The 16,691-nt window shown below is 44.1% G+C and overlaps 1 protein-coding gene across 12 annotated transcripts in view; it reads left to right on the top strand.

The window, feature by feature from the left end:
* Positions 1–16,691, top strand: part of magi2a (membrane associated guanylate kinase, WW and PDZ domain containing 2a) — a 263,837-nt gene that overhangs the window by 201,245 nt on the left and 45,901 nt on the right. For 11 of the 12 annotated variants that reach the window (XM_085769103.1, XM_085769108.1, XM_085769100.1 and 8 more), the window contains exons 8-10: positions 777–898; positions 3,684–3,866; positions 12,586–13,281. In XM_085769103.1, the coding sequence (XP_085625229.1) occupies positions 777–898; positions 3,684–3,866; positions 12,586–13,281 (1,001 nt within the window). Of the gene's footprint in view, positions 1–776; positions 899–2,343; positions 2,722–3,683; positions 3,867–12,585; positions 13,282–16,691 lie in introns of all 12 variants that reach the window. The other variant, XM_085769111.1, reaches the window with a different exon arrangement.

Genomic DNA, 16,691 nt, shown 5'->3' with positions numbered 1-16,691 from the left:
CTACTTATATGCATATTAATAAGCACCTAGTTAATGGTGAATATGTGTTCCCCCATACTTCCATACTTCACCACCACCTCCTCCCTCCCCCCTGCAATGCTGCTCTCATTGTGCAGCTTTGCCGTCATGTAAATAACATGAAAGAAGTTGCCAGACCTTGAAATTATGTAACTATGTAAAAATACACCCGAGCTGTTTTGTAATTATCAGTGTCATACTGTGGTGTTCATTAAAGATAAGGAGAGGAGCGAGAGATAATGTGTGTGTGTGTGTGTGTGTGTGTGTGTGTGTGTGTGTGTGTGTGTGTGCACAATGCAGTCTCTAAGAGTGAGGGGAAGTATCTAATGATGACTAATTATTTCACACTGGCAAATTACAGTATTTGTACTCATTGACTATCTTCCCTCTTTGCAAACTAAATTAAGAGCGACGTGGGACGTTAAAGGAAATCACTGTTTCATGTGCAGGTTTCCTCCCAGTCATTGATTCACACAAATCTGGTTATTATGAGATGGAAGAGAAAAAAAAAGGCTCAGAACCAGTCGTTTGTTCTTTTATACTCAGCAAAGTCATTCTGCAGCTCCGTTACATAATCAGGGGGACCGGCCATTTAATTAATCATCATAGCAATAGCTGCTGCGGTGCCAGTGATCTCTTTTTTTAAGATCTGATCTGTGCCGAGAGGGGAGGTGAGTCCGGCTACAGCAGGACGTTTTGAAATCTAAAAATCTCTTCTGTTTTTTTCTTTTCTTTTCTTTTTTTTTTAATCATCACAGTCATATAAATAGAAGGACCCAGTTTGAGAACCCAGTCCTGGAGGCTAAGAGGAGACTCCAGCAGCAGCAGCAGATGCAAAGCCAGGGTCTGTCCTCACTGCCCCTTCCTGCCATCTACAGAGGTAAGACCACCTCCATGTTCATGATATCTGGAGACAATATTAACAACTAAAGTCAAAACTATTATATAAATAAGTGTTATGTTGTGAACTGTTCAGAGGAAGTGTCTTTTATCTGCCTCTGAAAGTCTCTTATTAGCGGCCGTCAGATGTTGTCAGAGCTGTCTCGTGTTTTAATTTGAGCTTTTTTAAAACAATAAAGAAACTGCATTTTCATTATCATCTGCTGATTCATTAAGAATTAAACTTTACCTTCAAGAATCCACTTACGAGACACTTTAATTACAGCTCCAATGAATAACACTGGAGTGAATACTTTATAGGGATCAACAGAGTTTGAACTGTAGCAACGAGAGACACCACAGATAAGCCCATTGCCATAATCCCTATAGTCTTAGGAGTAGGTTTGTTACGTTTAATTGTCGGTGCAAGTTATTTTTAGAACGGCGGAGCAGAGCCGCGAGCTGCTCAGAGCTACGCTACCAGACAGAGCTGTTTTAGAGGAAAATTCATGCAGAACTGCTGATGCACGTTCCCGTCGGGGATAGTTTTTCAGCAAGCAGTCTCTGCATTTGCCTCTAAAACAACTCTTGTCTCATAACGTTCTGTTATTATCTCATAGCGTGGTGAATGTGCAGGTCACAACTTTTTGGCGTATTGGAGTTGTTGGATTGTATATTTGATGAGTTTGATGACGGAAACCAAGAAATCGCATTAGCCTCCGTAGCGTAGCTCTGAGCAACTTGCACCGACAATTAAAGGTAACGAACCTACTGCTAAGACTATAGGTATTTGCCAAAATGTCGAGCTATCCCTTTAAAGACACTCAACATACAGACACTTTTGAATAGCCATAATCAATATGAATCAAATTAAACATTTAACCTTGTTTTTCCAGTGGTTCCAGTTTGTGATCGGCTGATGTGTTGTTATTGTCGGGTGTTGTCGACACATGAAGACGAGGATTGTTGATTGTTGTTGATTGACAGCAGCCTCCTGTTACGCTGCTGCTGACACCTCGTCACGTCAAAACGCTGCTCGACCCCACACACACACACACACACACACACACACACACACACACACACACACACACACAGTGAACGTGTGTGTGTGTGTGGGGTTTGAATGTGATTCACTGTGTTTGTTTAACTGTTGCTACCTGATTCCAGCGCTCAGTGCTCTGCATCTGCCGCCGCCGCAGCAGCAGGATGCACTGCTAGAGACAGACTGTCTGGACGGGTGGTGGTGGAGGAGGAGTGGAGGTTTGTTTCCGTAGTAACGTACAGTAGTAGTCCGGCGCTCTGAGTCGAGAGCCTGTCTCCGTGGTTACACACTGTGTACATTCCACTGAGGCTCTCTCTCTCCCAACCTCTCCATCCTCCTTCCTCCTCTTCTTCTTTTTTTTTTCTTTTTCCTCCTCCTCCTCTCCAAACTTTTGATGCCAGTAGAGGATGTCGGCAGCAGCAGCCCCTGTGCCACCCTCCCCAGACCTCCCCCGCCCCCCCTCCTCGCGCAGGTGGGCCCGGTGCCCGAGCGCTGCCACAGCCTGGGCGACCTCTCCCGCTCGCCGACTCTGGGCCGCAGGGCGTACGCGGCGACGGCGTCCTCCTCCTCCGCCGACGTCTCCCCGCTGCGCCGCGTTCTGACACGGCGGATGAACATGTGCCCCCACCACCACCACCACCACCAACAACAACACCAACAACACCAACTACATCACCAGCACCACCAGCAGCAGCAGCAGCAGCCACTTCACACCTCCGCCTGCGCTGTGGTGCTAGAGCAGCCAGTCTGTAGCCCCCTCTCCCTGTGGCACTTTGTCAGTAAGTAGGCCAAGAGAGAAGCAGAGGAGGCTGACTGTCGTTCTCATGGCTGCCTGCGCTCGTCTGACTTTACTGTAAGCATGAGAGCTCGTAGAAAGAAAAAAAAAAAAAAAAAAAAAGCAAGCAAGCTTTCCCTTCGCCCTCAGGAGCTGTGTGAGGAAACGTGCACCATCACACGTGTTGGCACCGAGTGTAATCACTCAGTCAGTCCGACGGCAAACAAAAAGGATGTTAAACAGCACGATAACCACGTCTCCTTTTTCTTCCGAGGTGAGAAGATGGGAGACTTGGTTAAGTGTGACTAAGCTTGTTGGCTCCTCTCATTCCTACACAAGGCCCCCGCTGCCCCCCTCCAGAGCCTCCTCTCCAGAAATCTCCCCCCTAACTCCCCTCTTCCTCCTCCAAGCATCTTCTCTTTGGACCTGATCCCTGATCGACAGCATGTCATTTTGCCATATGTTGCTGCTTCTGTGGTATAGCCTCGCCTCAAGGTGGGGCGGGACTCGAGACCTGCACCGCTGACGCTCTCTGCACCCCTTCTGCCCACCGATCCCCCCGCCCCCCATGCTCCCCCGCCCGCCAGCACGAGAGGAGACGAACAGATACTGGTTTAGTGTTTTTTGGGGGCCTGCCAGGAGGGATTTTTAATGAAAATATGTTTCGTTACTTTGCGCTGGAGCCAGAACTGTTGAACCACACCCGCATCTTTCAGCACCACAGCCTCACCTCTGTCCAAGTTGGCTGATCATCCCCTGCCGGTTTTCCTGTGGCTACACCCCATATCTTACTGGATAAGCTTTTACCCATGCCCCCCACCCGCTCCTCCTCCTCCACCACCCTGTGAGCACTGCCCCTGCACCAGGTCGTCTCAGTCTCCGCTGCTTTAAAGCCTCATCCAGACGACGATCAGATCAGCGTCTCCGTTTGGGTTAAACATGCATGTTTCTATGTTCCTTTTGCAGAGAAGCCGCTGTTCACGCGGGACCCCACTCAGCTCAAAGGCAGCTTCCTGTCCACGGCGCTCCAGAAGAGCAACATGGGCTTCGGCTTCACCATCATCGGAGGCGACGAGCCCGACGAGTTCCTCCAGGTGAAGAGTGTCATCCCAGACGGGCCGGCCGCCGCCGACGGGAAGATGGCCACAGGTGAGACAACCTGAGAATGTGAAATACACTGCCTGTCCAAAAAAAAAGTCACCACTTGGATTTAACTAAGCTAATACTGTAGGTAAGAGCCTCCTATTGGATAATTACTGCATGGATGGTTATGTTTCAGCTGGCAACAACTTATTTCAACTCTCATTTCTTAGAAGACACATCCTGTGGTCATGGAAAAGATGTTAATCTGTTTCAGAAGGGCCAAATTATTGGCATCAAGCAAATCTAACATCTAAGGAGATGCTGAGACTAGTAAATTGGGTTAATTCTGTCCAACGCTTTATTAAAAACTGAAAGGATAGTGGGGAACCATCATCTTCGAGGAAGAAATGTGGTCCAATGTGACCACAGAATCCAGACCTGAACCCCATTGAGAATCTTTGAAAAATGAATGCAACTTTAGACGGAAATAAATGTTGTGACATTGCAGAAGCTTATTGAAACGATGCCACAGCAAATGCATGCCGTAATCAAAGCTAAAGGCCAAAAAAATATTAGAGTGTGTGACTTTTTCTTGGACAGGCAGTGTACATGAGAACACACAGAGTCAATGAGCATAACAAGGTCGTACAGTTCATATACTTGTAAACACGCATGACAATTACAGAAGACTCTGCTTCATTAATGAGGATACAGGAAGTTTTCAAGCCACACATTTCTCATATTTACCCTTTTTTGCAAATAGTCACACACACAAAAACGTGGACCAAATCTGACTGGTAGAAGTGCAACTTTAACATCTTTCTAGATCAACATCTGCCATAATTGTGCACATCTGGGAGTCACAAACAAGTGAACGCCCCTACATTCACACATTGGTTCCTGTGCAGAATGACTTAAAAATGAAACAGGAAACCATCACACCTGTGGCCTCCATGTTTCTTATCCCCGACTTCTTCTCCTCGTTTACTGTATTTCAGTACAACCACATCAGAGTCGAACATTGGCCAAATTTAAAAAGATAATAAACATAAAAAGCTTCATAAAAACATCAGATCTAGTCTGATATATGGTTTATATATAGATATATGTAGCTTCCTCTTTAAGATGTGATGACCACATGTGCAAAGACAATTACGAATAATGCAAATTTGGTGTGTGTGTGTGTGTGAATGTGTGTGTTTGTAGTCACAGTTTGCCAAACGTGCACTATCCCTCCATGAACGTGTGTCTACGCTCGTGCACCGACTGCAGAGTTTTGTTCTTCCATTAATCATGAACGGGACTTTGGGCACCATAACTCCTGGTTGTGGCCACATGGGGGTGGGACTGCAGCACAGACACACACCAATACACACACACACATATAGTATATATATATATGCACTGTCTGAGAGAGACCAGCTGTAGCAAAGGTCAAGGAAACAGACGTAGCAGGTTCTGTCGCTGCTCTCTGCACGCTCTGATGTTTGTGTGTGTAAACGTTGGGCCGAGCGCCGAGGTTGTAGTGGTCATTCATCACGCGGAGTTAAGCTCCCCGGAGACGCTCCTCTTTAGTAGAGATGGTACTCTTCTTCAGATTACTCTTGACTTCTTCTCTTACCTTGTGGTTGTGTTAACTTCTTTTACAACATCGGGGTCAAATGTCTTGTTTTTTTCTTATATATTTTTTGCCTCTGGTGCCGACAGCTCCAGGCCGAGGCGTCATGTTTTCAGGTTTCATCTCTTATCCATACATCAGTGAGAGAATTTCTTTAGATTTTGGCACAAACACTCACTCTGACTCGAAGATGAAATGATTTAATGTGAGTAAAGGTCAAAAGGTCAAGGTGACAATGACCGCACATCCTGTCAACACGATACATCGGGAACATCTGGAGGGAATTTCATTACATCTTGCACAACTGGAGGATGAACTGATAGAAGATGAGAATTTAGTGGCTCAAAGCTCAAAGGTCAAGATCACACAAAGCATATTTTTGACCATAACTCAATAATCCACTCACTGTATATATGATACATGAGTCTGGATGGACACAGATTTGAACTGCACCAACCACTAGGTGTTAATCCTCCTCTATGAAAGTGTGGATGCAGCAGTCCACAATAGGTTGATGACTAATAAAGCTTCTCCTCTCTGCACTGCATACTGTATGAAACCCCCACCCCCCCCCCCACTTCCCCTCCTCCTTTTCCCAGAGTCCCTTTCTCTTTTGTCGTCTACGCTCTCCCCAGAAATAATTAAGAAATCCCTCCCACTTCTCTATTTCCTCACCTCCCGTCTCCGCACAGCCACTATCTACCATCAGCTCATCTCCGTCTCTGCCCCCCCACCCCTCCTCCTCCTCATGCCTCCCCAGACTTTGTGTCCTACTTCTTCTTTAGTAACAGAGCAGCACTAAGGAAACCCAGGCCTGCAGAGGTGTGAAATTCCCCACTCCACATAGATAATTTGTGCCGCTCTCACCTGCATGACCCCTCCTGGCTGATTACACGGCCAGTGAGAGCATGTTCAAACACTTATTATTGTTATTATTAAATTTCTGATGTAAAACAGCTCCAACACATGCAGCGCAGTTATGTAGAAATGTTGTGTTTTTTTTATAGAATTTAATTTCTTTGTAGGATTTATTTCGGTGTGCGTGTGTGTGTGTGTGTGTGTGCTTGTGGTTCATTAGCCGTGATATTTTTGTGTTTTTGTGGAACACAGAGCAAAGAGCTGCTTTCGCTTGAAGTGGAGAAGCTTAATTTGGATGCCAGAGGCAGCGTTTAATGAAAAATCAAGTGGGTTTGTTAGTACAGTATGCTTCAGACTGGGGAGTCAAACTGCTGCAACACTCATTCAGCACCAGAGGGGTTACTCTCACTCTGCTCAACTGTATCCATACACGTCAGTGTGTGTTCAACTCGGATAAGACGCAATTACACTCATTCTGTGTTAATTTATTCAATTTATTATATATATCAGTAACTATCAGTAACTCTTACGAAAACACAACAGAAATAAACTGATGTGTAAATTCTTACATTTTTAATATTGCTTACATTGTAGGTAGGTCGGGAGGTTGCAAGGAAGGCATGTAGGTAGGTGGGTAGATAGGTAGGTTGCTGGGTTGGTCTTGAGGTTGGTAAATTTGTAGGTAGAAAGATTGTAAGATTGATTGTGATTGATTGGTAGGTAGCTACTGTAGATAAGTTGGTATGTAGATAAGTTGCCAGGTAGGGTGGTAGGTAGATTGCCAGGTAGGTTACTAGGTAGATAGGTAGGTAAGAAGATTGTAAAAGTGGTTGCTATAAGATTGTTAGTTACAGTAGGTTACAACACCCGCTCTAGTAACTGGTTGCAATTGAATAACCCCAAAATCTGGACTGAGCGAGGGAGGTCTGCCTTCTCTGCTTATGCCCCATACATCTGGAATCATCTTCACCTAACTCTCAGGTTAAACTCACTTGTTCCATTCAATCACTGTTTCTGTTTCTGTATTTTACTGTATTTCATTGTGTATGATCTGTATTTTATTTGTTTTGCTTTGTACTCTGGTCTGCACTGTAAATGAGGCTTGCCTCAACGAGTTTAAATAAAGGTAACTAACTAACTAGGTTGCTAGGTTGCCGAGTAGGTATAGGAAAGTAGGTGGGTAGATGGGTAGGTTGCTATGGTAGGTCTTGAGGTTGGGTAGTTGGTAGGTGGAAAAGAAAGAAATTGTAAGATTGATTGGTAGGTAGCTAGATAAGATAGTGTGTAGGTAAGTTGCCAGGTAGGCAGGAAGGTTAGGTAGATTGCCAGGTAGGGTACTACAAGTTAGGTAGATAGGTAGAAAGATTGTGAGATTGATTGGTAGGTAGTTAGATGTATGTATGTAGGTAAGTTGCTAGGTAGGCAGGTAGGTTAGGTAGATTGTAAAAGTAGTAGCTACATACAGTAGGTTGTTAGGTCGGTTGCTTGGTCGGTAGATAAGTTGCTAAAGGTGGGTAAGGTACTGGTAATTGTTATATTTTTTGTTTTTCCACTGTTTTGCTAACCCGCCTCCAGATCATGTACATTTGTTTTCAGCGAAACCGGCTAGAAATCAATCCATGGAGCTGTGGAGAACGTTAATTATCATATTTGCATTACAATGTGTATATTTGTGTAGTCGTATCTGTCATAAACAAGAGAGGCAGGGCGTGTTTGTGTGGCAGTGCCGCTGAGACGAGAGCTTTAGTCCTTGATTTCAGCCACAGGTGGAGAAAAGAGTAATATTAGCCTCTGTTTGTGCTAATCAGGGCTTTATTGTTAAAACAACCTTCAATTCATGCAGCTCCTTAACAACAGGCTCCTTGGCCCTGTGGGGAAACACAAGTTTATTCCTGCTAGTTAGCCCGACATGCTGGAGTAGAGTCTTTAACATATCGTACACACCCTGCCGAGAATCTAACTACCCCGTTACCGCGGCCTCGTCTTCTCGGCGGGGCCACCGAGACCCTCTCGTCATGATGTCCGCCGACTCTTGAACGCACCATTAGCGGGAGATGGATATGTCGTGAGGAATATGCAAGGGCGGGACGGTGAGAGATGAGGCGGCTGCTGCGAGCGCGAAGCCTTGGTCCCAGCGAGTGTGTTGTTTACAGTTAAGGTCGGTGTGATTTACAGTATAGAAGGGACCTGCAGGAGGGTTTCTAATGGATGGAGAGAGGCCTGTTTGGTGGCCGTGAGAGTGTGTTTTTGTCTCTCTCTCTCTGTTGATGGGTCCATTTCTCCTCCTTTCATCCATGTGAACATATGTGTGTTCATTAAGGGTCATTTTAGCCAAATTACAAAAAGCCTTGTAGCGTCTGGTTCTGTTATTTCTGTGACTTTGGACGCGATTTGTGGCGCTTTTATCAAATTGAGCAGCAGAGAAAAAAGTGCGGCTTTGGTTATACTCTTTATAATCCTCAGACCTCACTGAGAGTTTTCATACGAGCTGCTTTCTCCTGAACAAATTGCTAATACCTGTTGACAGACAGCTCTGTAGATTATCCGGAGCAGTGCCTGGGCGTCGAGAGCCCCTCGAGGGGGTCACAGCGTGAATCTGAGAGTTTCGAGATGTTAACAAGAGCGCAGAATGAACATTTCTGAATGAATTCTGCTCCTTCAGAAACACAAAATGACTGAAATTAAACATGAGAATGTTTAAAATCCCTGTCTGCTCGAATGTCTTGTTGTAATATTTGAAACAACGGGGCAAAGATAAAGGAGTGGGAGGTTTGTTTCTGCCAGTTTCTGCCTGTCAGAGCTCAGAACTGAAATGTTTCCAACATGAGCAGCTCTCTGCTTAAGGTGCTCGCACTTCACAAATGCAGCACCTTTGATAAGAAGCCGTGAGAGAAATTCAGATCACAAGTCAAAGAGGTGGAGACTCACTAATCCACAACAACAAGAGGGATCTGCCTTGACACAGTCTCTTAAATGTAGCACTCTGACCATCACAAACACAACTCCTTTCATCTCCACTGTATCATGATGCTGTTATATCTGTCTGATACTATGATACTATATCTCAAAATCTGTAAAAAGAACCAGCTGATGGCCATCCATCTCTCTCTCTCTCCGTCCGTCATAACTAGAGAACTAGAGATATGGGCACGGCGAGGTCAGAGTACCATCATTTGTTTTCTGCCAGTGTGCTCAACTATTGATTCTGACACCAGTGCTCAAGGCAAATGTCGGCTGAGTTTACCCTGATTAATTAAAAATTCCCTCACGTCAAGCTGCCTCGAGATGTGAGCTCGCTCTGTCGGCACTGACGGAGCGTTAAAACTTGGAAAGCGCAACACAGTTTACAACGACAGAGGGAGAGAGAGGGGACACCATTTCAGTGTTAATTTAAAGGTCCCATTTTGTATAAAGGTGGATTTTTTGATTATTAAGTAGGTCTTAGGTCGATATTAATACTGTGAAAGAAGTTAAAGGGCCAGCACTCGCAAAATGTCATTTAGATATCGTTAATGTAACAGGTGGTAGTCATCTTCAGTGTACAAAGACCAGGAAATCTGGAAAACATTATAAGTGAAATGTTACAAGATAAACAGGAGTGATCAAATTCAGGCCATAGAGCACAGTAAAATAATACTATATTAATACTGTAAAAGTGTCAAAGTGTTCACGCCACAGAGAAATGCACATCCTATTCAGAAATTGAACCTTAAAATCAGCTGTAACTTTGTGACATCACAACAAAGCAGTTGCTAAGCTCCGCCCACCTGGACCCATCATCCACCGTTTCTTTGGAGTATTTTAATGTAAAACTACAAATTTTTTATTCAATCACTAAGAAAACACTCTGCCAATCAGAAGAGAGGCCCAGAGCCTCCTCTTCTCTGATTGGCTGACACCCATATGCTGTTATTAGAGCTTTAAGGAGAAGCCTAAGAGAGGGAAAAACACACAAACGTATCTTTTTATTGATGGACACTTAGGAAAAAACACTGTAAGGAGTAAAATATTGGAGCTTTTAACTTCCATTTACCTCGGCTGCTGTCACTCAGTCAGATGGGTCAGAGGTTTGGCTCTGGTTCAACAGTCAGTCCAGGAAAATCAATATAAATCGACAGGTTGTTAAGGAAAACGTGTCACCGATCCTGCCATTAGTGCTGTTAAAGTCTCCTGCTCACGTTTTAGGGGAAAATTGGAAAGGATGGAGCTTGTGGTTGGCAAGGTGAGGGCCAATCACTAAAGCACACACACGGTTTGCTTATTAATCATGACGGATCTTTGTTTTTCTCTCCCTCTTCCTGCCCTCTCTCTAAAGAGCCTGACAATTATGCCTGCAATTAGAAAATAAGTGTTTTCATTATCAACCCAGGTAATGCTGTTTGTCAGACCTTAATATGGTTTGTGCCGTGTGCTCCCACTTGCTTGGCGTTTTTAAAAAAAAAAAAACCTGCATGGCGCCTCCACAGTGGAGCACAAAAACACTATATTTAGTAATCTGGTGCGGGCTAAGATAAGGCTGGATGTGGAGCTCCTTTTGTGTCGGAGCATTTAATTGTCAGCTCGTATTTTTATCTACGGTGCAGTATATTGCAGTAAGCAAATAAAAAACCCTCTGCGCCATGAAAGGCAAACATTTTAGCCACTTGTCATCTGCACTATTTTACACTTGAAAGGCAGATAAGACACAATCTGTGGTAATGTGTATCTGTAGATATGGTTTATGGCTGTAAAGGGGAAAAACCGGCGCTGAACAGAACAGCCAGCTCTGCAGTCCTGAGGCCCTGTGGTACCTCCTGAACTATCAGATCCTATCTTAATGTTTGGGAACCATGATAATTAAGGTTAGGACCTGATTTAGGAGAAAATCTACCTTCTCCAAAAAGCTTTAGGAAAACTAGGCTATAACATGTCCTAACTTTCACTTTTCCTCCACTTTATTGCTTTTACAGCCAACGAAACATAAACAAGCAGAGCTACTTCACTGAGCAGCTCACGACAGATGCGAACAATGTGTTGCAGTTTAAAAAACAAAACAGTCGTTAGTAGATAAAAGCTATCTTATCCCACTCTGCCTTTTGTGTCCCCTTTTGTGTTAGCATTGTTGTAAATAAGTGTATTTTTCTACAGCTGCTACACTTCTTCACACTTATCTGTCTTGAAGTTAAGTGCCTGTTTTGTTATGTCTTTTTTTTCTTTCTATTTTTTGAATGAGAAATTTAATGGTAGTATTGGTTGCTAAGTAACAGGCACACAGTAGGTAGGTCAGTTGATAACCAATGTGAGTTGATAGGATTTCCAAAATACTCACATCCCAGGCTTATAGTTACTGTTCCTCCATTCTCAACCAGTAAAAGATAAACACCTTGAAGTCGGCCTGATACATTCAACTATTTATACTGGATTTTATACTTGACTCTATACTTTTTTATGTGGCTGCTATTGTGACTGATTGATTTATAATGTAAACTATGTAAACTATTTAATGGGTCACTGCTGATGTTAGGAAATGTTTTCTTTTTTCTTTTTTATAAATGCATTTTTATGCAAGCCAAAGACAAATTTCTGCCTTTGCATGCAAAGGTAATAAAGTATTTATTTTTTAGATTTATACTTTTTTATTTTTTCCAACATTCTCATTCATGACAGTACATGAAACAAAACAACATCCACACACACAGAAATAATAAAAAGAAAAACGACCCTCCCTTCCACCCACCCCGAGGGGTCATCCCACAACACCAAAGTATTGTGATGGGACAATAAAATAAAATAAAAATAATAAATTCATTATATCAAATTCATAGTCTCAAGATATTTGCCTCTTTTAAAGGTACATTTCCATTTTATCCTGCATCCTGTGTGTGACAATAAGTATTTCTATTTCTATTCCACCAGTTTACTTTTGCTAAAAACCCAGCAAAAGTAGAAACTACAGCTCCCATGATGCTTTTCTGGGGAAATAAGCAAAAACTGCTTTTTATGCTGCGTTTTATTTACCAGTTGGTATGCAGAGTTAGAAATGACACCATATCCAAGTTTTACTTCGAGTCGGAAAAACCCATTGTTGTTAGCATTTTTTACTAATTGCAGCAAATTACAACACTCTAGTTTACGTGTGAAAGCAGCATAGCAACATGTCGACAGGTAGAGGCGACTTATTTAATGACACAAAAACAAGATAAACAGTTTAATGTTCACCTTTTATTCACTTTTGATGCACAGAGCGGCCATCTTGGATTGGACTGCGACAGATGACATCACAAACTTACCACCACTGTACTTCAACTTTTCTTTCTCTTCTACCCTCAGGTGACGTCATCGTCTACATCAACGACGTGTGCGTCCTGGGCACCACGCACGCCGACGTGGTCAAGCTCTTCCAGTCGGTGCCGATCGGCCAGAGCGTGACGCTGGTGCTGTGCCGCGGCTACCCGCTGCCCTACGACCCGGAGGAGGGCGCCAACACCAACAACAACACGGCCGCCGCCACCACCACCATCATCTCCCCGCTGGGCATCATGGAGCAGCGGCCCATCATGGTGAACGGCCGGACGGGCTACGACAACTACCTGGACTACCTGTCCCGCACCGCGCGCTTCGCCGTCGCCGACCCCGGCCAGGACCCGGTCGGCGCCGCGCAGCAGCTGCTCCAGCCGCACCCGGGCGACACCCACCTGGACGGCTCGCTCCCTCCCACCACGGGGACCACGCCTCCCGACAGCGTCTCCATGGCGTCGTCGGGGGCGACCCAGGGGGAGCTGCTGACGCTGACCATGGTGAAGGGGATGGACGGCTTCGGCTTCACCATAGCGGACAGCGCCACGGGCCAGCGCGTCAAGCAGGTGCTGGAGCCTCAGGGCTGCCCGGGCCTGTGCGAGGGCGATCTGATCGTGGAGATTAACAAGCAGCCGGTTCAGGGATTCACGCACACGCAGGTGGTGGAGCTGCTGAAGGAGTGCAACGTCGGAGTCGAGACCTGCCTGGTGGTCCAGAGAGGAGGAACAGGTAAGAGCGGTGGCGGTGGTGGCGGTGGCGGCGGTGGCGGCTGCAGGTAGGGATGGAGCAGTGGTGTAGTCTCCTTTTTTGGTTTGAAAGAAATTTCTGGAAAAAAGTGTTACAATTTCTCTAAAAAAGTTGAAACATTTCTAGAAAAATGTGGTAAAAATTCTCACAAAAATAAATAAAAACGTTTAAAAAGATTTTTGAAAAAAATGGTAAAAAATTTGCAATCTCTTTTTTTTTTTTAGAAAAATCTGGTAAAATTTCTCAGAAAAAGTGGTAAAGTTAAAAAAAAAAAAAAAGTCATTTGAACAAAAGTGGTAAAAGTAAAAAAAATTGTAAAACGTTTAAGAAACTGGTAAAACATTTCTCAAAAATATTCTAGGAAAAGTAGTAAAATTTCCGAAGAAAAAAGAAAAGAAAAAAAATTAAAACAATAATGAAAAAAGTGAAAAAATTCTAGGAAAAAATGGTAAAATTTCAAGTTGGGGACCCCCTTGAACCCTGTCAACCCTCCCACTTTGAGAACCACTGACATATACTTCAGTTAGATAGTTTTGTTGTACTGGGTATACTGAAATATTTATGCATTTTCAGTGGGTATACTGAGTATACCTGAGTATCACATAGACTACACCACTGGGATGCAGCTGGAGATCGCTGCGTCCTCTCCATGTCTTCTCTCTCTTAGCTGCATATTTGGCTGCCTATTCATCTCTGTCATCTTTCACCATTATAGCCAAGTGCGTCTGTACAGTACTGTATGTGTGGTCCAATCCAGAGACCACAGAAGCCTATTATACGGCTTTGCAGCGCACAACAATGGCCGACTGATGCGCGGCTCATCTGGAGTGGCCTTCCTGCTCCTCTTTTCTTTAGATGGGGAGAAAAACATCTCACTTAAAGAGCCGCCTCTCTTCTCTGCTCTGCTCGGCGAGCCGTATCCCTCCTAGTGGTCAACAAACAGCCCTTGATTGAAGAGCATCCTTTTTGCAGTGCTTAGTTATTTTCAAAGTCACTTTATTTATTTATTTTTTTTACCCTGACTGGTTTATATATGTGGCAAATTTGTACCTTCTTTTCCCGGCCACAAATAAAAACCCCCAGATTAACGTACATGTCAAAAGTAGCAGTTTTAAATAAAATACCGGCGGACTGCAAATGGCCCTAAAGTGCTTTCTGCCCTGTGTTTTTCAGAGCGTGTCGCCCTCTGACAATCATAATTATGCACTGCACTGTGTCGTGAGTCACACACAGGGTAGTTATTTGCAGACTCAACAGGTAGCAGACTGTTTTCTGCCTTTTTGAGTGCGTATTCAGAGGTAGATTGAGTGTGCAGAGTTGTGTTTAAAACGTCTGTATCCGCCTCCTCAAAAACCTTCAGACTGCTGACTTCTAATGGCATCGGTGCTGTAACTAAAAAAAAAAATTAAAAAAAAAGAGGGGGGGGAAGATGCAGCGTAACTGTCACTGTCTTCTTCCTGCCTTAAATGTGCACAAGGCTCCACAGTGACAGAACATAAGTTGTGCATGAGGCTGCTGTGATCTGCCAGCGATCTGAGATCTGCTTTCTTTTTGAACGGTGCATGGCGGCGGCACGGTGCGATGATGACTCAGCCGAAAAGCGCCGGCGACGGTTTTAATTAAATCCAGAAACAAGCCGCGGCATCACTTCATCAACGGAGCAGATAGGATCAGCCTCGTTAAAAGCTGTCGAGTTTACCTGTCCTTGATTTTACACCTGATTAGACATGAACTTTAAACTTTTGTTTTGTTTTGTTTAGTTTTTTTGGTCATATTTGCCCCTTGATTTTACACCTGATGAGACATGAACTTTAAACTTTTGTTTTGTTTTGTTTTGTTTTTTTGGTCATGGGACCAATTTGCAGCTCAATATTTTTGCCTCTTTGTTGCTGTGTAATGTCACCTAGCAGTCATGGTGCCAACTGCCTGGTGCCACAGACACCACCGAGACTCAGCCACAAAGGTCAGCAGCCCTCCTCTGAATAGATTCATTGCCATTTATTCCTTTATTGGGCCGCCACAGCCTCTGCCAGCCAGCCAGCCAGCCAGCCAGCGGCGAGCCGAAACAGGAAGTGAGTGGATGTATTTTGCCTCCAGGAGGGAGTTTCTAAACCCAGAGTGAGAGAGGGAGGGAGATAAATATTTTTCTTTTAAGCCAGTACCTCTGAAACATCGTCTGCCATGTAAACACACATACACACACACACACAGGAGGGGGAGGTCAAAAGTTTTTTGTGCCACCACCTCAGACATCACCAATCTGTCAGTGAACTCCCCACACACACTCATACACACACTCATACACAACATAAAAAACACACAGTCGTCTCCCATCTGCGCAGGAAGCGACCGGCGAAGCGCTCCCACCATCTGTCCACTTCCCTCAGCTGCAGGCGGAGGGAGGGAGGGAGGGAGGGAGGGAGGGAGGGAGGGAAGGTCGAAACGAACGCTCCCATCTGAAAAAAAAAGAGGAAAAGTCAGCCTGTTGGCCTGTGGAGGAAATAGCAACGTTATTTACATGCTATATTACATCTCATTATTCCAAATCTGGATATGGCTTAGCTCCACCACACAACAATACGCCCGGGTGCAGTGTCACATCTGCTTGTGTTGATTTCCTGTGACATGACAAGCTGTGGGTGCTCGGGGTGGAGGAAAAAAAAAAAAAAAAAGACAAGAAATCAAACCGTCGGTGCCACCCGGGCGGCTCCTACAGTAGCATGACTGTGTTTGGCACACATATGTAGAGAGGAATAAGAAGATGTGCCAGCGTGTCGTTGAGATTTACACACTGTGGATCTCTGGGGAGGAGAGTTTGTTTTTTTAGGGGGAGGGAGGGGGGGATTTTACCAGGAAAACATGATCAGACTTAAAGCTCATTGAGATCAGAGAGCTCAGAGTCTCCTGGGAGAATAACAGACACAAACAAAAAGTCTTTGTCATTTTTTCATTTTTTATTTTCATCTCTTTTCGTCAGTCTAGTAATGTTGACTCTCTGCAGTTCACACGCTCCAAATATAACTCGTGGAAAAGATTACTGACAAACATTCACCGTCTCATTAAAGCCTTGTAACGAAACACTAAAAAATGAAGCTATAACAGTTATTATGCAGTTATTATTTAGTGGCATAAACTACGGCATCTTTTCCCATAGAAAAATGGTAAAACATGACATGCATGTCCCTATATTATATATATACATCCTCTGGATATATGAGAATACATTTATACAAGTTGTATTAAGTAGTTTCTTTTTAAATGTATGAATTAAGATGATTTTTATTTGATACAACTTGTTGTAACATAATTGACAGAAACCTTGAGACTTGATTAATGAGCTATCAGACAAAGTGATCAGTGGTTCCAGCTTCTATTAGCTCTGTTTTATAATC

The sequence above is a fragment of the Trachurus japonicus genome, chromosome 23 (genome assembly GCF_045865225.1).
Source record: "Trachurus japonicus isolate A0001 chromosome 23, Traja_1.0".
Classification (NCBI taxonomy): Eukaryota; Metazoa; Chordata; class Actinopteri; order Carangiformes; family Carangidae; genus Trachurus; species Trachurus japonicus.
The sequence above is the reverse complement of the archived record's forward strand: the minus strand, read 5'-3'. Positions and strand labels throughout refer to the sequence as shown.